Here is a 26,793-nt window from a genome sequence, read left to right as displayed (position 1 = left end):
AATTGAGTATAACAATGCTATGATTATTTCTACCTGCAATTGTTAAGAAAATACTACTACTGATCAGTAGTCATCTTTAAGTTTCAACGAAAAAAATAAGCAGTTTCTCATTATGAAGGCAAACCACTTTCCCCATCATTACAGTGTTACCTAAAAAGGGTTCTTTTTTTTATATAAACCAGCAAAGTGCAAAATGGGCATTAATTACTTATTATAGCCATGGTTAATATATTCAGAGCTGCTAATTAACACAATTCTATAAATATATGTATTACGTAGTCTTTACAGTGACTCATGTTACCAAACCCTTCATTCAATTTGGAATATATGTATTTAACTGAAAGTGCAAATTTTTTGACATTAGCGATGTACTTTAACATAGTGTAATAGGTTTAATTGCTAAGTAACTAATCCCATTTTTTATGAACAATTACTTGTAGTTATAAGTACTCTTTAACATTTCACTTGAAATACTTCAAGATTCAGATATGTAACTTGCCTTTTTAAGATCAAAATATCTGTGCTAAAAATATGCCAACTTATTCGAAACATAGCTAGATGATAACTGAATTAGTAAATGCATGGAGAGGTGTGTGTTTAGATTGCACCAACCCCAACAACCGTGGGACATTTTTGCAGTCAATTAAGATGAGGGTTGTGGACCAATATTAAGGTGATCAATTTTGGATAGATGAGCCTACTTTGTACAGACAACAGTGTAAAGGAATTAAAAACAGGAATGTGCGCATTTATGAAACTTAGATATCACGTCTCTTTCTTCCGGATTTGGATCCCCTCCAGTAGGGGATCTGTTCCTCCAGTGCCTTCCCTTCAATTATTTAATGGACTAGATTTATTGTGTTAACTAATTGGTATTAACCATAGGCTTCACTTCCGCCCTTTCTTCTCCCGCCAAACAAAAGCTCTTCTAAACCCGACGCTATTCAATTTTTTTAAAGAAAAAATCATCCCAAGATTTTTAAGAAGAGGAGAACAAAATTCAAAAGATGCACTTGGGTTATAAAATTTCAAAGATAAGGAGAGTGTTGAAGCTTGACAGCAATAGCGTTCCGTCTTCTTTGGAACGAAAAACTTTTCAATTTGGGAATTCTTTAAAATTATAAAAGGCCCACTACAAGACAAAGAACGAAAAATGGTGGATACACATGGACGAAATTGAGTTTTTTGTATGAAATCCACTACACATGTTGTTGTTCTTGTATTAAAATTGAGGTTACATATCATAAGATTCTTTTTGAAATTCCTCCTATTTGTTCATGCACATGGTAAACTAACCTGTTTCCGGAAAAAAATTGGGATTGGCGGAGATAAAGAAAAAGAAAAGGAAGAGGAAGAGAGGAGAGAGAAATCTTGTGAAAGTTAATGTTATTTGGTTAACAAAAAATGATCATTAGATAATTAATGGACACGTGTAATTCTTTTTAGGGGACCACTGGAGGAACTTGACAGATCCCTACTGGAGGGGATCCAAATCCCTTTCTTCCAACTAGTCTGCCACTCTGCCTTCGGGAGAGGTGGGTTCCGGACGCATTCAATTGAATTCATTGCTTTCGCCACGAACTATGTATACATACACAAAAAGATTTAAAAGTGATACATATCATAAGATGTTGTTCACTGTTCAGTCTAATTCCACCTGTTTTAGATTCTGAATTCGTCTTTGCTAAAATTCTGGGTCAAAGCAACTACTCTCAGGTGTATCAACACTCAAAATTAGCAAAATAAAATAGGATATTGGCAAAAATCTCAATTTCAATTAAAAGAATAAGTTGAATGAAAAGTTTCAGATCAGTAAAACAACGACTCCCATGTGCATCAACTTTGTCATTACAATATAACAAGGTGAACACCTCAAGTTCTAGTACTCAATAATGGCTGAAGCTTTTACCAAGTGAATTGCGATAAACATTGAAGGAGAAAAGTGTTCGTCAGCTAGAACACAATAGATAGCTCAACACCTAAAAGTCGAAAGGAATTTTGATGTCACAATATGGGAAATCTGTTATTCACATAAAATTCTTTGCATCTACAAGACTACAACTATTAGAATCCAGCAATTAAAGTAGCTCACAAAATCTTGAAATTCATTTGCAATGATAATGTTCCCCTCTACTATCTTTGTCCCAGGTATGTGGTGGTCAAATCATTAGCACCTATGACAGGTCAGGAATCCTACCACCAGCCGCCAAGATTTGCTGCTCCAGCTGCAATTTTGTGGAAAAAAAAAAAACTACAATTTAGCTGATTTTATAAACTTCGGGAAGAAAAAGAAAAAACTTTTTTCATTAAATAACTATTGATATATGGAAAATGATGAGGGAAATCTTTGGTAATGTGAAGAAAATCAAAGACAAGGTGCTAAAAGCTTTAACTTATTGGGAAACGCATATGACTTCAGGGAATCAAAATCTTCTAACGAAGACTAAGAAGATTTGAACCATATTCTTCACGTGGAAGAGAATTCAATGTTAGAGATCTAGTGTTAAAGGGCTAGGAGTAAGTGACAAGAAGACTATTTTTTCCAGGCAGTTACGACTTACGAGTCGGAAACTTCAAACATTAAATCAAATAAGGCAATACTGATAATTCGTTAGTTTCACTATCTCATCAAACACTGGCCTCTAGGGCAAATCTCATGTTCTAAATCATCAAATACTATGACCTATTATTACACTTATCCTGTCCCACTATATCATGAAATACTTTGTGAAAGATCTTTTGATGTTTGAGCATCAGAAACCCCGTGGTGACTCAGTGAACTTCTAGTATTAATCAGTAGCATTTTCTTCAATAAAATGGTACTTAGACTTGGAAATCCTTTGCATTCATAAAAAGAATACTTACCCTTAACAAGGTTTCAAGTTTGTTCTTCACAAGAAAGTATTCATGTTTCACGTGCTGCAGACATTGCACACATCTGCAAAAGGAAGAAAATTATACAAGGCCAAAGCGTGTCCAGTCTCATCGGCACATGTACATCCCAAGAAACAAAGAATCATACTTAGACGCAACAAACACAATAACAAGACAGCATGAACACTTGAATCCCAAGTAAACCAAGGTTACAATATGGGGCTGGTCGTTTCTTACAACCATTTCGATGATATTATGCTATGTTTGGAAGCAATTAATAAATTAGAGGCTTTAACTTTTTACGTTATCTCATGGAGTTTGAAAGTTCCTATGAGGAAAGTGCATCAAAATGTATTTACCTATTTCCCCTGTATTGGTCTTACTAGCTGACTTATGTGACTGGTATTTAGACAGCACTTGATACATGTATTTTCAAAAGTTTCTCCAATTTTTTTTTTGTTTTTTTTTGTTTTGTTTTGTTTTGAGAATGGCATGTATAAAAGCACAATATTTCATCCACTATAATACTAAAATAGTAATTAAATGAGTTCTTTAACAAAAAGACCCAGATTTTACCATTAGAAGCTTCAATGAAGTTGGCATTCGTATTCAAATTGTTGAAAAAGAGAACTTAAAATGCTTAAGAAAATAATGCAAGCTTTACCAAACGTGAGCCAGAAACAAGTGCCAATGCTACTTTTAAAGATCTACGCACAGATCGCAGATAATGGCGTTGTCCTAAGGGGCAACGATAATTTAGTAAAAATTTAGAGACTCACTAGCGAAGGTGGTCTATTATTGTGACTTGCTAACTTCACTAATAAGAGATAAACAAGAATGGAGTGGCATGTTAATTCAATTTATCTTTTACCAGCCAGAAACATCTCTGCTCAAATCTGTTTGTTTGCTTATACCTGCCGAGACTGTATATATAAAACTCCCAGAAGACATGATTCATTTTGTTAAGTTACTGCAACAAGGTGAATTAGAGAGACAGAAACACAAAGATAACAGAATGTTTGGGGTGGGGCCAGCGAGACGCGACAAACACTGGTGATTGCAATTATAATAGAGTGTACATATCTGAAAAAGAGATATTGGAAAGTTCTAGACATAGACCCTCGAAAATGAAAAGCTATATTAGCATCAAAGAATATCTGAGTTAGCCAATGCCCTATAAACATATATTCCATATGACCAAGAATATACCACGTGATCATTGGTATATCTAATATCACGTTTTCTATGCATTGATACCTATTAACCACTTTATCACTATGCAATTTACCAATGAGTTAATGAAAACACAATGACATGTGATGTACATGGTAGAAAACAAAATTTCCAACATTTGTTTCTAAATATCTAAGCAGCCAAATCTGTTTATGTAAATTTTCCGAAAACCCCAAACCTAATTCAGCTAGATAGAGTAAGACAAAAATTGTAAAAGCGTTAAGCAAAACTCACCCTTCAATGTTTTTCCCTTCACAGAAGGTTTTGAAAGACATACAAGCGTTCTTTACTCTTTGTGCACCTATGCTGCAAAATATAACAAAGACTCAGATCAACAAACTAATCGTGATACTAACAATTCCTGAAATACTTCAATTCAATCACCTAATTACTACATGATCTAAAGTAGGTTAATCTTTGATCACAATAAATTCACTAGGACTAAATATTCAAACAATAGTCCAAATAAAATTTTTCTTCAAGCATCAATTTTAGTTTTTAGTCAATGACAAAGACCTAACAGTGTAAGGGACCAAGGAAAAATTGAATACCTAGAACTGCTACCCTTGAACTGGTGGACATGAGAATCAACTTGCTTAAAATCCACAACCTGTTGTTGACTGTACAATTGAACCACAAAAGAAAAAAAAACTAATGATCCAATAGTTCAACTTCAAGTAAACAAAATAAAATTATAAGAAGACACTTAGTATTTCTCACAGAGCTGCTGCCAGATTGTTGATAAGTTTTTCTGAATCTTCAAAGAAAAGTGACACTACTTCAAATACAAAATCTGGGTTGCTCTCATCTTGCAGTTTCTGAAGTTGAAGAAACTGATCATCCAAGAAACCCTATTTTTTTTAATTAAAAAAACGTTTTTTGAACAAGCAAAAAGAATCCCACATCAGAAAAAGCCTCAACAAGTAAATCAAGATAAAAGAAATGCAAAACAAATTGAGAAAAAGAAAAAATTTTTACCTCACGGTATAAAGCTGAAATGAACTCCGCAAACTGTTTCTGCAATTTCCCTACAATTTCCATGATTTGGGTTTATTTTACTTACTGAAAACTCCAACTTTAAACTCGTAACTTCAAGAATTGCAGATCTAGCAGATGCAGTAGACCTACAGATTTCATATAGTAATATTAAATTGCAAATAAGTGAGAAAAGGCGTAGAGAAGGAACTTTATTCTAAAGATGGAATTGACTTCGTAAAAAGAAGGCCCATTCATTATGATTAATATGTTAGAAAAAATACAATTAAAGAAATTTCACTTTTTGTCCTAATAATAACTCGTATTATCGCAAATTTTTTATGTCTAAAAGAATGAGTTGATTTAATTTAATCCTTTCTCGCTAGAAAGAATCAAACAATTGTCAACCATTGTCAAACAATTGCCTTTATTTCATTAAAATATTCAACATGGAGTTAAAGTTTTTATATTTATCATAACATTGAATCGTAAGTAAAAGTTTACTTTAAGCATCAACTCATTGACATGAAAAAGAGTGTCTACACTAGTTAAAATACATTGAACGTGTAATTTTTTATAAAAATACGTTAGCCAATAAAATATTTTAATTTGCAATATAGGTAGATAAATTTTTGGTTTAGACATAATATTTGGACTTGCTCATTTCATATTCAAGGATGAATCCTAGGAGAGAAAAAAATAAGGGAGGATATAACTTTTTGTTAGGAGTATATATTAGTGCTGGATGTAAGAGGCAGGTTTTGTAAAGTCATTATAGCCAGAAAAAAATTCATATTCCATTAAATTAAGAAAGTTGCTTATAATTAGCGCACTAGTATTCAGTAGTATGTGTTAGGCCAATGTTACTATAAGTTCCTCCCCACATCAATATATTTGATTATTCAGTATGTGTTAGGCCAATGTTAATGCCATTCTATAAGTCCTCCCACATCAATATATTTGATTATTTAGAGGAATTACGCTTACTAGTTTTTAGTACAAGTAACTATTGGGTTTGTTATGACTTTTTACTATGTTTGACCGTTAGTGATGCATTTATTTTTGTTCAATACATAACAACTCTAGCCAACTTTGGTAGGTTAATATGCTCAATTCATCAACCTAGTGATGATTCTGCATGTATTTTTGTGTGTATCTCACCAGCGAATTTAAGAAACATTCTTGGGCTTATTTCTAGCTTGTGATTCTAATGAATAAACTACCATAACTATTCACAGCCTGGGAGACTGGGAGTAAATCAACAGCATTTATAGTTTACTGATGTGAATCCACTCTTGCTAAATTTTTCTGCATTTTATAGCTTTTGTTTCCCTGGTCTTCCACATTATCGCATCGATCATAGCTCTTGCATAGGCATATGAGCACATCTATGCTCTCAAGCTTCTTTTCCATGAATCGTGTTGTTCGTTTCTGCTGAAAAGCTCCAATTGCATCATAGGATTTAGAAATGAGAAATTCTTTCGCATAAGTATAGTGACTATTGTCACCTCTTTATTGATCTCCATGTAATGTGTGAAGAATGACAATGGTTTACCCTTGCCAATATCTAGAGGATGACTTTGGTATCCAGGGGTTGGTCACGGACCGACTGTAGATACTTGCTTTCGTACTTTAGGGCACGGAAACAAGAGCAGAGGCATAACTCCATGCTTCCCATTAATCATGAGAAGAAAAGTGAAGGTCGGTGTTGCTAGTTTTGTCAATCTGATATGACAGTTTTGAGCCATCTCAGACTTCAATTGGTATTTGTTCCCGCATACTTAAACCTCTGGTCATTTTGCATTCTTCTGCACTAAAGAGTTCTTCATAGTGCCTCGTCCAATGGGATGATTTTCGGCATCTCCTGATAATATCTAGGCTGCCACGGTTGCCTTTAAGAAGCTGCAGAACCTGTATACAGGGTTAAGTTAATAATTCAACTGATAGGAGTGGTTTGATCAGAAACATGTCCAAATAGCCTTGCGTATGTAGACTAGAAATTTAAATTGATCAAGCAGTGTTCAGCATGCATTTGCCTGACTTAACCGTGGACGTCTGATGGAAGATTGATGTATACACAAAGAAGCAACCAAGACCATGAGGTTCATCTGTAATAAGTTGTAGTCATCAGCAAGTAAAGGATCAACAAGCTCTCTAATTTTGTTCTTCTTCAGCAGGGGTTTGGCCTACATTAACGCAAAGAAGAAATATTTCAGATTCTGTCTCCGACATAGTAAACTATGCAGGAGAGTCAATGCATACCCATATGACAAGGCTTTGCTGTGAGAAATCAAGAGCTCGGCGTCCAGTGATAAGTTCCAAGATTAGCACTCCGAAAGCAAAAACATCGGTTTTTTCATCAACTATGCCATGCATTAAGAACTCCGGAGCAAGGTAGCTGCAGCCTCAATTGCAAGGTTAATGAGAAGAATTAGCAAGACACAAAATGATGAAGTCCTAAATAGTATACCAACCCAAATGTGCCTTCAAACTTGGATATAGTGAGGTGGGTCCATCGCTCTGGCAACCATTTTGCAAGGCCAAAATCACAAATCTGAAACGGAAACCAGAAAATTGTAGACGTTCAAGCACCCGGCTTTTATGAGCTATCTCAGTAGTGTGGCCCACTTTATTAGCTCTATGATTAGATGCTTAAAGCAAATATAGTACCTGAGGCTCAAAGTCCTTTGTAAGTAATATATTTGCAGCCTTAATATCTCTGTGGATAATTCTTCTTTGACCACCCTCATGAAGATATTGAAGTCCTTCAGCTATTCCTATAGCTACCTTATACCTGATTTTCCAGTCTAGTTTCTGCTTTGACACTTTAAAACACTAAACAAATAAGTAAAGATATATACTACTAGTAAAAGAAAAAGATTAGATGCCAAATTTGGGACTATGAGAGGCACTAACTCTGAAACATATTGGCCAAGCTTCCATTAGGAGAAAGTTCAAGAACAAGAAAGAGTCCACCTTCAACTGCATAACCAATCAACTTAGCAGTGTTTGGATGGTTGACATGAGCCATTATCCCAAGCTCCGATAAAAAATCCCCTGTTCTCTCATCTTGAGGTCCCTTTGTTAGCTGCTTAATCGCAACAAATGTTCCATTTCTTAAACATCCTTTGTAAACTTCCGCATAACCACCCTTTCCTATCAAGTTTTCTACATAAAAAAGTGCAGAATTTGACCATTAGAGAGTACACAATTGAGTATCTTTTAAGTTATTATGTTAGCAACATTAACATTAAGAACACAACAAGAACTACGCCTCAATCCCAATCATCTTTTGGGTCGTGTATATGAATCATCACTGATAATGTTGATCCTAAGCTCATCTCAAACCAACTTGTTAGAAAATTTTGAAAAACAAAAGCAAAAAGTACCAGAAGTTATCCAAATTTTCTACTGGTATACAAATCTCTAACAAGATTAAAAGATTCCTGGAAAACATAATCAACTAATTGGTATCCTCTATATAGATCTTTTTCTTTTACTTTAAAAGGTGTTTTAGCAGGGGCGGAGTTAGAGCGTTAGTAGCTTTAGCTCAAACCCCTTTTTTTGTGTGTTTTAAGATCCATTAAGTATTTATAAATAGTTTATCAAGAACCTTATAGCATTTTCTAAAATTCATAACCTATAAACTCAAAATCCTAGCTTTGCCTCTGGAAATAAGATATAAAGCGAATCGAATTGAGAAGTGATTACCAACCTTGGTGGAAACTGTTTGTTGCAGCCTGTAGCTCAGAGAGGGTGAAATTCCTCCACTGAGGCTTGAAGTAACTCAAATCATCATCAACAATGGGATTTTTCACAATCCCAACAAACTCTCTCATGCTGCTGCTAAATCTTTTACTAGATAGTTTAAGAGAATTTAGAGGATCTTTAGCCAAGTATCTCTTCGATTTCGCTCGAAATAGCTCGAAAAATCCAGCCCATCTTGAAGCACCTCTCTGATTCTTTGCAACTTCCAAGTCTGAAGTGCTGGCTTTTGAAGAGTCTGATTCTGACACTGCAACCCTTAAAAAATCCTCCAAAACAGTGTCAGGAGAACCGTTTACCTTTTCGTTGTCCATGTCTAGAAATTCAAATACCTTGCAGAGAGTTGCAGAGTGTTTCAAAATGTCTACTTTCAAGAATTCATATTTATTAAAATATTCAAAATTTTAACTTTGAGGTGCTACTTCTTCCGGTGGCGGATGTAGCATGCAGGAAAGGTTCATAAGCCAGTACTTTTAATGACGAGCATAAATTTATGTATAGAAATTCACAAAAATTGCAACAAATAGTAGGTCTGAACTGATAGTTTTAAAAATATAACGGGCTCAACACTAGAACCTTAAAAGACTGAATTCATAAAATTTAAATCTGTCTTCTCTATTAGACTATCATATATAATTAATAAAATGGAACTGAGAAAGTAACAAATACTATCACTTATAATTATCCGAATCATGCATACCAAAGAAAAGGAGAATATGAGATGCAATCATTTAAAAGACTGATTTCATAAAATTTACATCTGTCTTCTCTATTAGACTATCATATATAATTAATAAAATGGAACTGAGAAAGTAACAAAAACTATCACTTATAATTATCCGAATCATGCATACCAAAGAAAAGGAGAATATGAGATGCAATCATTTAAATCCTGAATGGTTTTGTTTCAACACCAGAAAACTGAAATAAAGAGAAGCTTTTAAGATGACCAATCATTCATAATTTGCAAATAAAGCGACGAAATCTATAGTATGTCTTTAGAAACAGAAGAAGTACAAGAAAACAGAAACTGAACGAAGTTATCTGCAACACCATAAATATAAACGAAACACATAGTCCCACAATTGTCAATTCATAAAGATTGTGAACTTGTGAAGTACTAAGAGGAACAAAGTATCACAGAAAATTAAAGATTTATAGGGTAAACTAAATCACATGCATGATGACAACGTACCCATAACGCAGAAAAAACGGACGAAGATTTTCAGGGATTATGAAAAAGAGAACTCCACTGAATGGTGGAAGAAAGAGAAAAAGAATGGAGCTCACAAATTACCAAGAGACGTAGATGGCAGCTGCTTAATTTGTAGTAAGTTTTTTTTTTTTTTTAAATTATACAGTATATATTTTCGCTGCTACTGTTAGAACAGAAACGAAACGAAGAAAGGAAAAAAGGTAAAAAGGAGGGGAAAAAAGGAAGGGAAAAAGGTATAATTGGTAACATGAACAGTCTTTAATTGGTTGGCTTTTCTTTTTCCACTTTTATATCTGTGAGTGTTTTAAATAAGAGCCTGTTTAGAAAGCCACCTGGTAATTGGAATTGGTGTAATTACTACCCTAGCAATTACACAGTCTAATAATTACACAGTATTATAATTACAACGACATGTTTGTTTATAATAATGTAATTACAGTGTAATTACAAACGTGCTGTTTGGATACACAAGTGTAATTACACAGGTAGTTTAATTTAAAACTAAAATTTAATTATAAAAAATTTAAAATTAATATTTAAAAAATATGTGCCTTTATAAATGATATTAAATTATTTATTTTATAATACATTGTTTCTTGAAAATATGTTAATTAATAATCATATATTTGTAACTAATATTGTAAAAAATAATTGATATATAACTTCAAATTAATAATATTTTAATTTTAATTGATTATAAAAATTAAAGCATACCTTTTTTGTGAGAACATCATGGGATTGGATGTTTGACAAAAAAAGAATATTTATAAATATAATGCCATAACACTATTCAAATGTTTAACAATAATTCTATCAACTGTAAATGAAAAATAAACAACATGCAATGCGAAATAACAAGTCAATAGTATTAAAGCAAATATTTTTAAAATCGAAAATATAACTTAAATTCAAAATCCGAAAGAATATTTTTAACATACTACTCTTATGTCAAATTCTAACGTTACATAAGTAAGTTTCAACATAATATAAATAAATACTCCTATAATTCAAAGGAAAGGGAAAATATAAGTCAATAACCTCATTCACAACGAAATTCTACTTTAATAACGTCACTTTTTATATGCCAAGTTTGCTAATGACTCATTCTTTCTAATATTAAGAGATGTAGTTTAAAAAATTAGAATATTAACACAGTTATTCTAAATGAATAAAATAAAAAATTAAAAAAAAATACGATCAATTACATGGAACCACAAGAAGTAAAGGTTGGGAATGAGAAGAAAGGAAATGAAATATAAATTCTATAAAAAGAAAAATATATTTTAAGAAATACAAATGATTAAAAAGGAAAAATAAAAAAGAAATTAAATAATAGAAATAAAAAAGAAATTAGAAAAGAAAAAAAATTAAAAAAATTAAAAAATAATTAAATAATAGAAATAAAAAATAAAGAAAACAAATTAAAATAAATTAAAAAGAAATAAAGTAAAAAGTAACCGTGTAATTACATGGTGTAATTATACTGAATTCTCAGCCTCTCAATTACACCCAATTCCCATCTAACTGTGTAATTACCCGTCAAACAAACAAAGCCTAAATACATTGTGTAATTACACCCAATTCCAATTACCTAGGTGGCTTTCCAAACAGGCCCTAAAGGAATTCAAGTTTGCCTCCGATCTTTAATTTCAAAAATGTAATTCCTTTTATGGTTTTTGGTTATTATAATTATTGAAATACACAATTGGTATGTAGACAGATGCTTTATTTTCTTCCAAAACAAGCTAACATACTCCATTTCTCGCCAACCATGAAAAGAAAGTTTAAAAATAAGGTAAGAATTTACTCCAAATTAAATAATTAATTAAGCTTAGCAGTTAATAATTAAAATTAAAATAGGTATTATTTAACCTTAGTTATTAAGTGATAAACGTGCATATAAAAATGTATATTTTGGTATTTATTCAATTTTGATGGCAAATTAATATCATATGCATGTGAATTTTTACCCCAAAATAAGGGGAAGACTGTGAACCGGGGGTGGAGAAAGAACAAAAGAATGGAAGGGGAAATAGTAAAGAAGGATGAAATAGAAGCAGCTGAAGATTTTTATGAGGGAAAGAATGATGAAAGCGTAGTCAATAAGAAATGTTTGCAAAATACGTAGCTTTTATCGCATTAATTGCGGCTCCTCTACTCTACGGTAGGTATGTCATTCTAACAAGAGCTAATAATGTAGATGCATTATGTCTGCATTATACGTCTAATAAAAGAATTTTTTTACCGGGGCTAGATATCTTCCATTCTACTACTATCACTTTTGTTTTATAAATAATACGAACGGAAGGATCACAATTTCAAAAATGTGTCATTACATATATTCATCGCTTTGTAAGATATGAATCTGACACTTTAAATCAATAACTATGTATAGTATAATATATTACGCCGTAATAATGTTATGTATGATTTTTAATTTACAAAAAGAGAGATGAGATTCAACTATCAGATGCTCAACGTCCCACGTAAAAGATTTAATGATTTTTTTTTTTTTTTTTGTTTCCAAGTGACGATGAAGTAATTGATCATGTATATATAGTCCACCATTTGTCCATAATGACAAAAGATAGTGTAGAGTTCACAAATATTAGTAGGAGCTGAGGAATCGTGGAATACAAACCAAAAACGACCTACTAATTATAATGAGTACAAACTGCAAATTAAGCATTGTGCTTTATATATCTTCACCGCGCTAGCTTGTTTGGCAAACAAAGAAAAGGCAATATCTTCACTGAGATTTGGAACAAATTCGTCATGATCATTTTCAATGGATTATAGTCTTATGATAAGATATAAGTTGCGTCAACGTTATGAATACTTTGTAGTTGGCGTCTATATTTCAACTTGTACCATTTTATTTCTTTTGCCAATGATGGATTTTATCCCATAAACGTATCTTTTCTATGAATGTGGTGCTTGGTTATAAGAAATGTTTGACAAGTTAAAAAGAAGAAAAACCAGCTACTTCGTTTTGTTTTTAATTTTTTTTTAATTATTATGGGTTAATATCGCTCCTTGGCCCTCCGAGTAAAGGAAAAGATCCGACCGTAAAGAAGATCCTTTTAGAATTGATGGGCAATTTGCAGGTCTTTAATTTTTGCCCTCAAATTACTGGTCATTAATTTTTGCCCTTTGCCTAAAAAACCCCGAGGTTCTGGGTTCGAACCCCGGTTTAATCATAAAAATAAAAATAAAAATCCGCAAGGCAAGGGTTTGCAAAAAAATTGCCTTTTGCGGCAGACTTTGCCTTAAGGTATATCAAAAAGTCTGCTGGAGCCTTGCGATTTTTTTATTTTTTTTATTGAGGTGGGGTTCGAACCCATAATCTCGGGGTATTTTCGGCCACCTTTTTAAGCAAAGGGTAAGAATTAAAGACCAACAATTCGAGGGATAAAAATTAAAGACCACCCCAAAAGAAGGCAATCCTAGCGAAAAAAAGAAGAAGGAATTGATTGCTACTGTGCGGACTAAGGATGAATACTAAATCAAAATATTCGCACCAAGGTACAACTGGGGATGTTTGTGGTCCAGTTTGACTCGATTTTTAGTTAAAATCAAACCAAAACAATTAAGTCAATCTTTTTAATAGTCAAACCAAACTAAACCATTATAGTATAAATTTTATTGAATTCGGATTTATCGATTTTATCGGTTTGGTTCGGGTTTTGCGGTTTTTTCAGGTTTAAGAATCTATTAGAAATTGATAAGTGAGGTAACATAACCAAAATGCAAGCAAATACTACACAAATTTGCCTCATTATCTTTATTAAAAAAAGCTCTTAGCTTCATTCCCCTAAGAAAATGGGGGAAACGAAACAAGAACACCACTCAAGAATCCAAAAGGAAGTCAACAGATAGGAAATTGGTAAATCAATTCCTAACAAATAATCAAGTCCACTCATCACTCGAAATTCCCCAAATTCTTCTTCCTTTCTCCACCTAAAAGATATAGCATCAGTAGATTAAACAAGAAGCGTGCTAATAGGTAAAGAAATAGCCTCATAAAAAATAAAAAAATAAAAAAAATCAGTTTCAATCACATAATAAAATTCACCTATACAGACTCATCTTTCTGGGAATTTTGAGCAAGATCTTTTCTAACACAAACATTGTATAATTAAACAAATTAAAAGAGAGGGGGTACAAATTAAAAGAGAGGGGGTACTGACTGACGAAAGGGTTCGCGATAGAGTCCATTTTTGAGCTAAACTTTTCTTTCTAGTTAGTATTTGAATTAGTATTGGACTTGGAAGGACCCAAATTATGAAGAAGATACATAAATTTTAATTGGTGTAATATATATATATATATATATATCAGTTTGGTTCAGTTTTTGTTTTTTTGTTCAATACCAAATCAAACTAAATGTTATCGGTTTCTTAAAATTTTAAACCAAATCAAATCGAACCGAACCGATTTTTGATTTATTAAGTCGGTTTGACTCGGTTTACCGATTCGGATCAGTTTTTCGGTCTCATTTGAACACCCCTAAGTACAAGGCTACAAAAGTAGGAAAATCATTTCTTCATTGTCAGAAATTGAATCGAAAGCTATATTACTCCTATTTAAAGGAAAAAGGATTTTATCCACTTCCTTTGGTAGAGAGCTAAGGCGGCAACTGTTTCTAGAAACGACCTAATTAACCAAAACCTAATCCAAACATGTGTTTGTTAAAGAATGCCATATTTAATTCCATATTTCCTTCCTTTCTCATTATGAAAAATATTCGTACAGAAATCCAACTAAACCAAATTTAAAATTTCGCTTTGAAGGTAAAATGCTTTCTACCAATGCGACTCAACTCCCGGCTAAAAAAGCTAAATGCCAGAAGTGTAAGTTTTACTCCATCTGTGGGGAGTGGGGACTACGCTGAGGGCTCCAGCCACCTTGACGAGATTATGCATGCCACATGCTTGTTAAAAAAAAAATCGTTTCTCCAAGGCCCAAGCTAAGGTGTGCTCGCTTATTATTTTTGGACCACGCGTAGCTTATAGCTCACGTGCTTATGTTTATTGGATTAAAAATAGTTTAATTTCCCCTGTCTTGGCTAGCCTCAATTACTGGAAAAAGGATCTTTTTTGTAAACAAAAGTCTACTTCACATGATTTCTTTATTTGTCTTAGGTGCAATATGAGTGTGGGAACTTTTTACGAATTCTTTAATTATAATTTGAAGATTGAAAAGTAGTACTAGTAGATTGATTATTTGATTATAATTTGTTAAAGTGGAAGAGCTAGATCTCTTATTGTTTTTCCACTTGCCTTAACAAGTAAAGCCAATGCCCTACTAACAGAAATATAATTAATTAAGAGGAAGACCACAACTAATCCTCTCACCAAGATATGTTAAAGTCTCAACGCAGAGTGAAAATCAGTAGATCTGTTAAGACATAAGCAGGACCAATCATGCATTAATCTTTGTTAATCTATATGGACTCTTACTTTAAATGCTCATTGCTCCTGCATCTTCTTTAAACAAGGAACGAAAAAGGAAAAATGTATATATACCCCTCATGGTTTATGAGTTGTCTATTTCATCTTGACAAAACAAATCCATTGCAAATGAACCAAGAATGATCTAATTAACTAGTAGTAGTACATTTTAGGGATAGTACATCAAATCAAACACTTCAAAATAATTCAATGCAGCTCAATTATATTAGCTAATGTTGTATAACAGAACCACTCATCTTCCAAGGGTTAAACTTGCGGATATGGACATATTACCTGAGCCATTACTGCTAGTGCTACCCGGTCTCTCAATATCATCAAGATCAGCTATGAAAGGAATTGGCCTCTCTGGTATATTTGGAATTGGCATGTCAGCCTCCAACATCTTTACGACTTGATCCATCGTTGGCCTAGCATACAATTGCGGGTGAGAACAAAGAACAGCTACCATAACATACTTCTCCAAAATTTCTGGATGAGCCAAATCTGGAATATTGTCCTCTACAACATCTAATGGTTTCCCTTCTTTAACCGCTGACCATGCCCAATCTGTCATGAGCGTTGGCTTTCCATCATTAACTGCTATAAGCGCTTTCTTCCCGCTCAAAAGCTCAAGAAGCACGACTCCAAAGCTGTACACATCGCTCCTTTCTGTCAATTGACCATACAATGCATATTCAGGCGCTACGTATCCCATTGTCCCTGCTACGCGAGTGCTCAGGTGGGTCATCCCCTCGGGGTTAAACTTTGCCAATCCAAAATCCGCAACCTTAGGCTCAAAATTCTCATCTAAAAGTATATTATTAGCTTTTATATCCCTATGAATAATAGCCGGTTGTGCTCCATAATGCAAGTAAGCCAAGCCTCTAGCCGTGCCAATTGCAATTTTCTGCCTAATAGGCCAACTCAATCTGTTGCATCTCAACCCAAATAAATGATCATATAGACTCCCATTTTTCACCAAATCACAAACAATTATCCTCTGGTGACCCTCTAAAGGGGATGTGGCAGTGCAATAGCCCCTCAAGCCTAGCAAATTCACATGCCTAACACTGGCAATTACCTCCAATTCATGAATAAAATCTGAATGTCCACCAGCTGAACAATTCTTGAACCTCTTCAAGGCAACCTCAGATCCACCTGGCAAGACACCCTTGTACACATTCCCATACCCTCCTCTCCCAATAATATGCTCATTTGAGAAATTTTTGGTGGCAGCTTTGATTTCATCAAAAGTAAAACTAACAAGAGCAGCGCTTCCTCTCATTAAATCAAAACGGGAAGCCAAATTACTTTCGCTTCTGGCACTTGTCCGCTTGCAACTCAACTTGTTTCTCCTCCTCCGCCACAAAAACCAGCAACAACCAGACACACCTAGAATAAAAACCAATGTACTTGCTACCGCTATCACAATGATGTAGGTAGAATTATTCTTCTTACCTTTGCTGGAAGTAGCTGCTGTATGAACGTGGGAAGCAAACAAGCATTTTGCAGTACCCTTATTAGTGGGCCCAAGATGATTGGCGAAGGCAGCAGCGTAATTAAACACGTAGACTAAACAATCGGAGACTTTGGCGACGGAAGGGCTAGCCATTACCTCGTAGAGGCTTCTGGTGCAGTTGTCGCAGGAGGGATAATTCTCAAGAGAACGGTTACAAGAAGAGATGATATTGGATAGGGCGCGAGGAGACAGTTTAGACTCAAACTCAGAGCGCGTGGTGATATTCATACAATGCAGAGAAATACAAGAGGTGTCGATGCCACAGGAACGGCTAATGTTGAAGTTAGGGATGAAGTGGTTGACTAGAGATTGATAGGAGTTCTTGCAAGACTCGGTTGTGTTAATGGGAGGAAAAAAGGAGTTGGTCCGACGGAGGTAGTCCGATTGGACTAGACGGAGGCCTTGTCTGATATAATGGCACTGGTTGCTGATATTCAAACTATGACGTCTGGTACTCTCAAACTTCCTACGGAAGGCATCAAAATCAAGAGGACATGGAGATCTAGAAGAAGAGGAGGAGTTTTCACCCGGTTGAGGTTGTTGCCGGAGGAGAGTACTCAGGGGGGATGATGATGTATAGGTAGCATAGTAACAAGGAAATGATATGTGCAGAAAGAGTAAAGTATATAGAACTACAGACATGTTTGAGAGGGGCGGTGAATCGGCAGTTAATCAATGGAAAATAACAGTTTTATGGCCAATGCCACATGAGGCTTGACTTGAGGGAGCTAGTGAAAGTGCAAGGTTGGAAGTTGGAAACGAGAGAAAAATATTTGAGTTTTTGAGCTGATTATTGCATTCTATCATATACTCCAACTAGCAAGCCAAGATGGAGTTCATGGCAAGACCAGCAGTGTAGGTTCTGAGAAATTACCAATGTCTTTCTCAGAGATTATTTTAGGGGGCTGAGATTTCCTTTTTCTGTCTAAAGTGAAAAAAACTCAACTACTATTACCTGCACATCTTGCAACTCTCGCCCCCACCTATAGACTCTGTCCGTTGATTAAATATTCCCCGTGATTTGTTGTGCATGCCTAATTGTTTCTTAACCTTTAGCAAATGACTAAATGAAGAAGCTACACGCAGCTTTAAAATATGACCATGCCAAAACAATATGGATTCAAATGAGAAGTGACAAGACTTAGCAGATAATCATGGGGAATAGTAAATTTACGGACTTTTAGAGCCTCTGACTAATAAACAATATACAAATACATAGAAAAAGCAATTATACCTCGACCCCCTCTATAGTTGTCCGTTCTCAACCTGTACATGTCTCTGAGAATTTGGATGGAGCCACCATTACAGTTACAGGTTTGGTAAAATTCAATAATTTTCGCTTAAACACAGATCTATCCACAACTCAGTTAATATAAGGATTGTGATCCAAAACTTGTAAACTAAAAATTCTGGATCCGACCCCACTGAGAATGACACTAGTACTTCCGCAGAGCCTACTCTGCTGCTTCTTTTCCAATTGCAAATACTCCACATTGACTTGCTATGGTAATACTATAACATTATGTTACACATGATAGATGTCATAATTAATCAGCTCCACTTTCAGCTCTAAAGCGGTCATAAAAAAAATGTCTCCAGTTTTATATTCCTTCCTCTTTCTCCATTTATCATTTCCTTGTTTCTCCGCCACTACATATACATCATTATCCCATTGGACACTCCTCCAGCAACCGCAACCGGCCAGTAAAAACTCCTCCACCTCATCCTCTCTATGTCCTTTTGATTTTGATGCTTTTCGTAGAATGATCCATCAGACTACTTCCCATCAACCTCTTACTTCAAATTTCACCAACCAATGCCACTACATTCGTCACGGCCTTCGTTTAGTACAATCCGATTACCTCCGCCACACCAACAATTCCTTTTTTTCCTCCCCTTAACTCCTCCGAGTCTTGCTGGAACACCTACCAGGGCCTCGTCGACGACTTCATCCCCAACTTCAACATCACCCGTTCCTGCGGCTTCAACATTACCTCTTGGATCACTCCTCGATGTATGAATATCACAACCCACTCCCAATTCGAATCTAAACTCTCACCCTTCGCCCTGTCTGATCTTGTTTCTTATTGTAACCGTTCTCTTGAGAACAGTGCCCCCCGTATCACCAGCCTCTCCAACATACTTGCTAGCCTTTCTGTTAATTGTACAGGTTACGCGTTTATGTATACTGCTGCATTCGCCAATCACTTTGGGCCCACCAATACACGTACTGCAAAATGCTTGTTTGCTTCTGATATTACTGCAGTTACTTCCAATCAAAGTAGTAACAGTAAGAGCAATTTTATCATCATTGTGATGGTTGTAGTATGTGGTTTGGTTTTTATTATTCTGTGTGTGCGCGGTTATTGGTTTTTGAGGCAGAGAAACAAATTGAGCTGCAAGTGGGAAAATATCAGAGTTGATAGTAATTTGGCTTCTTCAATGAGAGGAAACACAACTCTGGTTAGCTCCACTTTTGATGAAATTAAATCAGCTATGAGAAATTTCGCAAGGGCAAATATTATTGGGCTACGAGGGTACGGGAATGTGTACAAAGGCGTATTGCTCAGTGGATGTGAAGTAGCTTTGAGAGATTCAAGAATTGTTCAGCAGGTGGAGATTCAAGTTTTAATCATGAAATGGAGGTAATTGCCAATGTTAGGAATGTTAATCTGTTAGGTTTGAAAGGCTATTGCACTGCTACATCCCCTTTAGAGGGTCACCAGAGGATAATTGCTAAAATGGGAGTCTATATGATCGTTCATTTGGGTTGAGATGTAACAAATTGAGTTGGCCTGTTAGGCAGAAATTTGCTATAGGCATGGCTAGAGGTTTAGCTTACTTGCATTACGGAGCACAACCTGCTATCATTCATAGGGATATAAAGACTAGTAATATACTTTTAAATGAGAATTTTGAGCCTAAGGTTGCGGATTTTGGATTGGCAAAGTTTAACCTCGAGGTCGAGGGGATGACCCACCTGACCACTCGTGTTGCAGGGACAATGGGTTACGTAGCACCTGAATATGCATTGTATGGTCAATTGACAGAAAGGAGCGACGTTTACAGCTTTGGAGTCGTACTTTTTGAGCTTTTGAGTGGGAAGAAGGCGCTCATAGCAGTTAATGATGGACAACCGACACTTGTTACTGATTGGGCATGGTCACTGGTTAGAGAAGGGAGACCAATAGATGTTATTGAGGACAATATTCCGGATTTGGGTGATCGAGAAATTCTGGAGAAGTATGTTATGGTAGCTGTTCTTTGTTCTCACCCGCAATTGTATGCGAGGCCAACGATTGATCAAGTAGTAAAGATGTTGGAGGCTGACATTCCAGTTCCAATTATACCTGAGAGACCAATTCCTCTCATTGCAGATCCTGATGATATCGAGAGGTCCGTTAATAGCAGTAGTGGCTCGGGTTATATGTCCACATCTACAGGTTATCAGCTATATACATTTGAGCATAATGGAACCCCTGGTAGATAATTGTGGTTCTAACATAAATTGAGCTGCAGTGAATTATTTTGAAGCATCTGATTAGATATGTTACCCAGCAAATATACTTGTTAGATCCTTTTTTGGTTCATTGCAGTTGATTTGTTAGGAACAAATGAAATAGAACATCCACACAAATTGTACAGTGAATATGCATGTCTCGCAAGTACTCAATTTTGAGATACAAATTTCAGTATTGTCATGTGCTTATTTTACGACCATATAAACGAGCTGCCCATTGACTGAGGAAGTGCTCTCTACGAGATTTTCATATACTAAAGGCTCGAATACACCCAAGGATGTGGCTTAGTAGTCAATGAAGTGGGTTGAGAATCATGAAGTCTCAGGTTCAAATCCAGTAGAGACAAAAACACTGGGTGATTCTTTTCATCAGTCCTAGCCTTGTTGATAGAGTTACTTGGTACTTATTGATGGTGGAGGTGGCAAGTATCCCGTTGATTTAGTCGAGGTGCGCGCAAGCTGGCCGGGACACCATGGTTATCAAAAATATATATATATACACGCCCACACACACCAAAGGCTCGAACTCAAAACCTCCCGTTAAGGATGAAAGAATTACTAGTATTATACAGGGAAACTTACCTAAATGTACACTTAGTTTACCAAGCATGCCCGAAGTATTCACTGCCTATGTAGTTCGGCCGTATAGGTATGTATATTATATGTATAGGCATGTATATTATATAAACATATTTACTATACTTTATACACTATCTATATACTTTGTACATATTTTATAAACTAGATGAAAGGTATTTATCTGTAATTTTCCTTATTGTATATTCAACGTATGCAAAACGTGTCCGGAGTTCGTAATTGGCAGCCTAACTATTTCCAGGCACGCAAAATGCGTGTAGTAACACATTGTTTATCAAGTTAATAAAGATATTAAGTTTCTAGATCACTCGAAAATAAAGTTTTGCGGAAGCGAATAAATACCTCCGGTACACAAATTCAAAATAAGATTCCAAAACAAGATGCTCAACTACTTTTGAGCTGGAATTTAGTTGTTAAACTAGGAAATATGTCGGGCTTGAATGACTTCATTAAACTTGCTACTAATCCTTTTCATATTTGAAATTCTTATAAAAATTAGAAATATTAAGAATGTTCCAACATAAAATTAATATGAAAAGAATAAAAGGTAGATTCTCGTAAAAATTAAAAATGTTAATATTTTTACTTCAAAAAGTTTAGATAGTATATAAAAATATTTTTCTTTGATCAATTTCTTTTATCTTCTATATATTCTTTGATTATAAAATTTGTCCTTGACATATTTTTGTGTACATAAAGAGTATGGACGACAATAATTATCATTTTTTCCCTTTCCTATTTTAATATACAAAAAGATTTAGTAAATAGTAATAGCAAATAAGTTAAACCAACTTTTATCCTAATTCTACAAATAAAAGTAAAACTTTTGTGTTATTATTGGATAATAAGATTTAGATCAAGCTTAAATTTTAAAAAGGTTGTGTACAATATCAAAATAATACTTTCATAGAGATTTTAATGCGTCTCAAAAGACAACTTTATTTTCATGAACTTTTAAGATTACTAAATAAACATATTTAATCGAAGCTTCCATTAAAAAAAAAAGAAAAAAAAAGTGGTGCTAAAAAATGATATAATGATACCTTGACAGTGCTTCTTCGGTATTTTCTTTATTATCTTCTTGTTCTGTAGAGGGACCACTATTATCATTCTATTACCTGCACCTTAAGTTTAGCCATGGCAATTCAAGTGGTCAAATGCACATAAGTCACATTCCCACATAAGTCACATTCTCATTACAGGTTACGGAAGTACATTATTCATCAGGAAAGTTACACTTAATGACTTGCCATAAAGATGATTATTGGAACGACTATATATTTGCATGAACTAAAAATGAACAATATTTTCTAGGAAACAATGTGACAATAATAAAAATAACTGAAGATCATAGACATAGGCCTAATATACAGTATTCTATCCATTTACGGTAAAAAAAGAAGAAGCTTTCAACCGAAAATATTCAATCCCTAGTTTTTCTCCTCTAATTTCTTTAGCAAAATTCTCATGTTTCTGCAAAATCAAGAAACTATAAAAAACACTTTCATTTTTTTGATTAGTTCCTCTTATCATTCCTATAAATAATTAAAAGTATGGAAGAAAAAAAGAAATACCGGAACAGAAGATAAAAAAGAAAATACCCATGAATTAATGGAAGTCAGAGTATTAAAAATCAGAACATAAACTAGTAATAATTAGGTTAAAGAAAGAGAAAGAAACTTTATATTGATATCTAGGATGACAACTTAAAAGGCAAATGAAGTCTTCAATTTTGGAAGTAATGGACAATTGAAATGGAAGAATAAAAAGTAACAAAGTAATGACATTGAATGGAAAAGGAACGTGGGAATAGAAATCTGTGGGGATTAATTCAGTAACTACTCACTACTCAGGAGAAGAAGACAAATTTTGACAACTACATACTATTTTTTTTTTTTTTAAAGACAAGGCACACAATAAAGGGCTATTTTATTATTTAACTAGTTAATGTGTCCGCGCTTCAAGCGGGTTTGAACTTATTTTTTTAGGATGTAGTTAACGTGGAAGAAATAGAAATTGAATTTTAATATAAATATATAGTGTGTGACATTCACAAGAAAAAAAGTAGGATATCAAATATATATGAATTTTTTTTGTGAAAAGATATCATCAAAAAATAATATCCAAAATCAGTGGCGGATCTAGAATTTTCATTCAGGGTGTTCGGAAAAAAAGAAGAAGCTAAATATACACTGTAATTTTTTGCCGAGGGTATTCAAAAGTTAATATATGCACATAAACACAGAAAGTTTACCCTATATATATACTGTAATTTTTTGCCGAGGGTGTTCGGGTGAACACCCTGGCCCCCAAGTAGATCCGCCCCTGTCCAAAATGCATCACGTTGCAGTCAATTTTTACTAAAAGAGAAGAGAACAAAATATTGACAAAGAAAGCTAATGGAAGTCCATATAAATTCTCTGAAACTTGAACTTCAATAATTCGTATTGCAAAGCCTCTAATGAATTGATGTTTTAATTTGTTTCATTGATTTCTCACAAGAAGCGACAGTGGTCATATTCAAATACTAACTCTGGTTCAAAACACGTCTCCACTCAGCTTTTCTATTTTTGTTCAAAGTAAGTGTCCACTTCTAAAATTAAGAAAAAACCAACTTCATTTTTCAAGATTTACTCATATTTACTCAAGACAATAAATAAGCAAGAGTCTTATTAAATAAGGATAGTTTAATTAAAATACCTATTTTTTTAGAAGCTAATTGTTTTCTTAATGAATGTCAAAAAGGCACATCTATTTTAAACTGGAGGGAGTAGTAAATAATGAGTACCTTAACTCTTGAGGAGTTATAAAGGTCATTGAAGCTGTAATTAGTTTAAATATTTAATTAGAGACCTTTAGACTTTTCAACGTTAATCTTCTCAAATTTCACCATAAAAATATAAATGAGCACCAAATTGAAAAAATGAGGACAAAAAAATGAGAAAAAAATAAGAGGATTCATCGCTTTACTATTGCTCAGCTTTATGTTCGTAGACTCGTAGTAAATTAAAGCATAATGGGCCCTTTCTTACTATCGATGGCATATGCCTGGTCTCCATAACTCCAAGAGTCAATCAATTCAATATATGTAATACTTTCATGTGACCTTTAACCTCTTTGTAGGTGAGAGAACACGCGAATCAAACTGAACTATGAGTTGAAATGAGTAACTCTGGAAGTACCAGGTTGAAATTTGCTCTTCACTTTTTATCTACTCCCTGAATTCGAGATAAAAGATTCAAATTAGAGAAGAATTCACTACAAAAAAAAAAAGAAAAAAAAAGAGGATAATTTGCGGAGGTTGAAAGTTGCAATTCGTGGAGGTTTTAGCCTCCGCTAGTTGCTAAAAGAGGTCAAAACCTCCGCGAATTGCAACTTTCAACCTCTACAAATTACTTATTCTTTTGTAGTGATTTAATGAGGCAAAATATAAGAAGTGAATTTCATGGTTCTAAGCATTTGTTTATTTAAAAAGGTAATTTAGACTTCGAATCTAAATGAATAAAGTGTAACGTGTTTATTAAAAAAAGGTCATCTCTCTTCTCTCTCCTATTCCCATGCAAACCCTAACCTTATTCTAAACCTTCATGGCAGCCCCGACCACTGGTCAGCCACCAAAGCGGTGGCTGACCAGCCTTTGGAAATTTCCTCTACACTACAATTCCCTCCTTTGACCACCCTTTCTTCATCCACGAACCCTCACATGGCAGCATCTTCCTCCATAAACCCTATAAACCCTAATAACCCTAACCCTAACAGCCATGAAAACCATGCAGAAACGATGACAATTACTAAGAACTTTGCAACAATAGTGAATAAAGATGGTAATGACACCATGCAGACGATGGAAAATGTCATTGAGCCTATTCCAATCAAATCAGTTGACATAGTTGAAGGAGAACGTGTGGTGGAATGGACAGAAACAGAAGTTGAACGTATGAACATAATTGAGAAGCTCCAATATCTTTGTCATTGGTAAGTTCTCATATGGCTGGCCGGAACTTGAAGAATTGAGAACTCGGATCCCATTGCAGTGTGGGATCAAAGGAGACTGTCGTATTGGATTATTTAGAAATAGACATATTTTTATGAGGTTTGAAGACTACCTACAGATGATGGCAAAGACGGCTCATTACATTAAGTCGAGAGATGGAGGAATGTACCAGATGAGGCCTTTGTTATATGATACTAGATTCAAAATTGATGAGGAAACTACAATGGCGATGGCTTGGATATCCTTTCCAAATTTACTGCCAACTTTTTTTTGTGAAGAACTCTTATTCTCTCTAGCATCGGCAGTTGGTAAACCATTGCATCCGGATATGGCCACTATTAATAAAACTCGACCAACCGTGCTAGAGTTAAAGTTATAGTAGATCTTGCTGCTAATCTCCCAAAAGTAGTTAACATGAAGATCACAGATGAGAAATCTGGTATTTCTAGGATTGTCAAGGTACAAATTCAGTATGATGTATTACCCAAATACTGCACAAGGTGTAAGTTGCAAGGTCATAATGAAAAAGGTTGCGGATTTACATCCGTAATCGAGAGTGGTACATGTAGAAAAAGAAGACAAGGGCAAGATTAACGAGAACCTCGATGCTCGGCCAAATAAGGGGACATTATAGGAATTTTAGAAGACTAGGGGGAGATATGGTGGAGGACCGAAGATTGGAAATCGTCAAAGATAAGAGGGTGTTTACAAAAGAAAAGAATCCAGACAAGTTTATAGATGGGAGACCTATAAATGGGAATTTAGCAGAAGTTCAAACTCAAAATGCTTTTGAAGCTTTGCAGAATGAAGGGGTTATGGAACAAGGAGTAGAACCTATGGAGGATGAACTAACACTGCAAGTAGAGAAGGTGGAAGTTAACACTGTGGGGTTGAATGCTAATATAGTGGAAGATAGTTCTCCTGCAACTGAAGTCAAGGAGAAGGAGGACAAGGCTGAAAAGTTTGATATAGTCCATAATGCAGCAGACCAAGTTCAAGAAGTTGTGCCACCTATAGGTACATCCAATATAGAAGAAGGAATAGACAAAGAGGAGGAGATCATAGTACACAGAGAGGAAGCTGAGAACAAAAGGGAAACTGTAAAAGTTCACAGTAATCTAGAGGAGGTGGTAGTAGATCATGATGGTTTATTAGAAGTTTCTCCTTCTAATAAATGGGCGGACAGGGTGGATGAGGAAAAGGATATGGGAGGAGATGTGGTGAATGGAGATAGTGTTGGCATAGATGATCCAGGTGGAGGTGGACTCTATTCACCTCAACCAACTACTGAAAATGCTATTGTTCTCAGTAGTCCATTGGCTGAGCCTTTACAATTATTAAAGATTGATTCCCTGCGTAGAGATTACATGATATTATTTCCCATAATGCTGAAAATGTTAAAGTTCATTTGGAGGAAAAAGAGAATTGTCACATTAATGAGGATGACCTGGAGGAGTCTGTTGAGTAGAAGCTTGAGCAAATATGCAAACAAGTAGATATTTCTCCAACATCAAAGGGCAAAGGTGGAAGGAAAGGCAAGAAACAGATAGAAGGAAAGAAGCCATTAGGTGCAGAGCCACAACAACCTACCAGGGTTGTGCCAAAGAGATCATAATAAGTCAAAGTTTTAAATGATGATTAAAACAT

The 26,793-nt window shown here is 34.7% G+C and overlaps 3 protein-coding genes and 1 pseudogene across 3 annotated transcripts; 1 reads left to right on the top strand and 3 right to left on the bottom strand.

Moving 5' to 3' along the window:
- Positions 1-1,757: 1,757 nt before the first annotated feature.
- Positions 1,758-5,333, bottom strand: LOC132053099 (histidine-containing phosphotransfer protein 1-like). Its single transcript, XM_059444943.1, has 6 exons — positions 5,086-5,333; positions 4,828-4,958; positions 4,659-4,727; positions 4,342-4,413; positions 2,866-2,938; positions 1,758-2,225 (listed from the first exon to the last, which is right to left on the bottom strand). Exons 1-6 carry the CDS (start codon positions 5,146-5,148, stop codon positions 2,175-2,177), a joined length of 459 nt encoding a protein of 152 aa, XP_059300926.1. The 5' UTR covers positions 5,149-5,333; the 3' UTR covers positions 1,758-2,174.
- An 834-nt stretch (positions 5,334-6,167) lies between these two features.
- LOC132053100 (receptor-like cytosolic serine/threonine-protein kinase RBK2) lies at positions 6,168-9,577 on the bottom strand. Its single transcript, XM_059444944.1, has 7 exons — positions 8,798-9,577; positions 7,999-8,250; positions 7,753-7,907; positions 7,557-7,636; positions 7,345-7,480; positions 7,119-7,268; positions 6,168-6,993 (listed from the first exon to the last, which is right to left on the bottom strand). Exons 1-7 carry the CDS (start codon positions 9,159-9,161, stop codon positions 6,832-6,834), a joined length of 1,299 nt encoding a protein of 432 aa, XP_059300927.1. The 5' UTR covers positions 9,162-9,577; the 3' UTR covers positions 6,168-6,831.
- A 5,931-nt stretch (positions 9,578-15,508) lies between these two features.
- On the bottom strand, positions 15,509-18,626 carry LOC132053097 (probable LRR receptor-like serine/threonine-protein kinase RKF3). Its single transcript, XM_059444942.1, has one exon. The coding sequence runs from the start codon at positions 17,675-17,677 to the stop codon at positions 15,770-15,772; it is 1,908 nt and encodes a 635-aa protein (XP_059300925.1). The 5' UTR covers positions 17,678-18,626; the 3' UTR covers positions 15,509-15,769.
- A 138-nt stretch (positions 18,627-18,764) lies between these two features.
- LOC132053098 (probable LRR receptor-like serine/threonine-protein kinase RKF3) lies at positions 18,765-21,227 on the top strand (annotated as a pseudogene).
- The last annotated feature ends 5,566 nt before the right edge of the window (positions 21,228-26,793 follow it).

Source organism: Lycium ferocissimum, chromosome 4, assembly GCF_029784015.1.
Source record: "Lycium ferocissimum isolate CSIRO_LF1 chromosome 4, AGI_CSIRO_Lferr_CH_V1, whole genome shotgun sequence".
NCBI classification, from domain to species: domain Eukaryota; kingdom Viridiplantae; phylum Streptophyta; class Magnoliopsida; order Solanales; family Solanaceae; genus Lycium; species Lycium ferocissimum.
The sequence above is the reverse complement of the archived record's forward strand: the minus strand, read 5'-3'. Positions and strand labels throughout refer to the sequence as shown.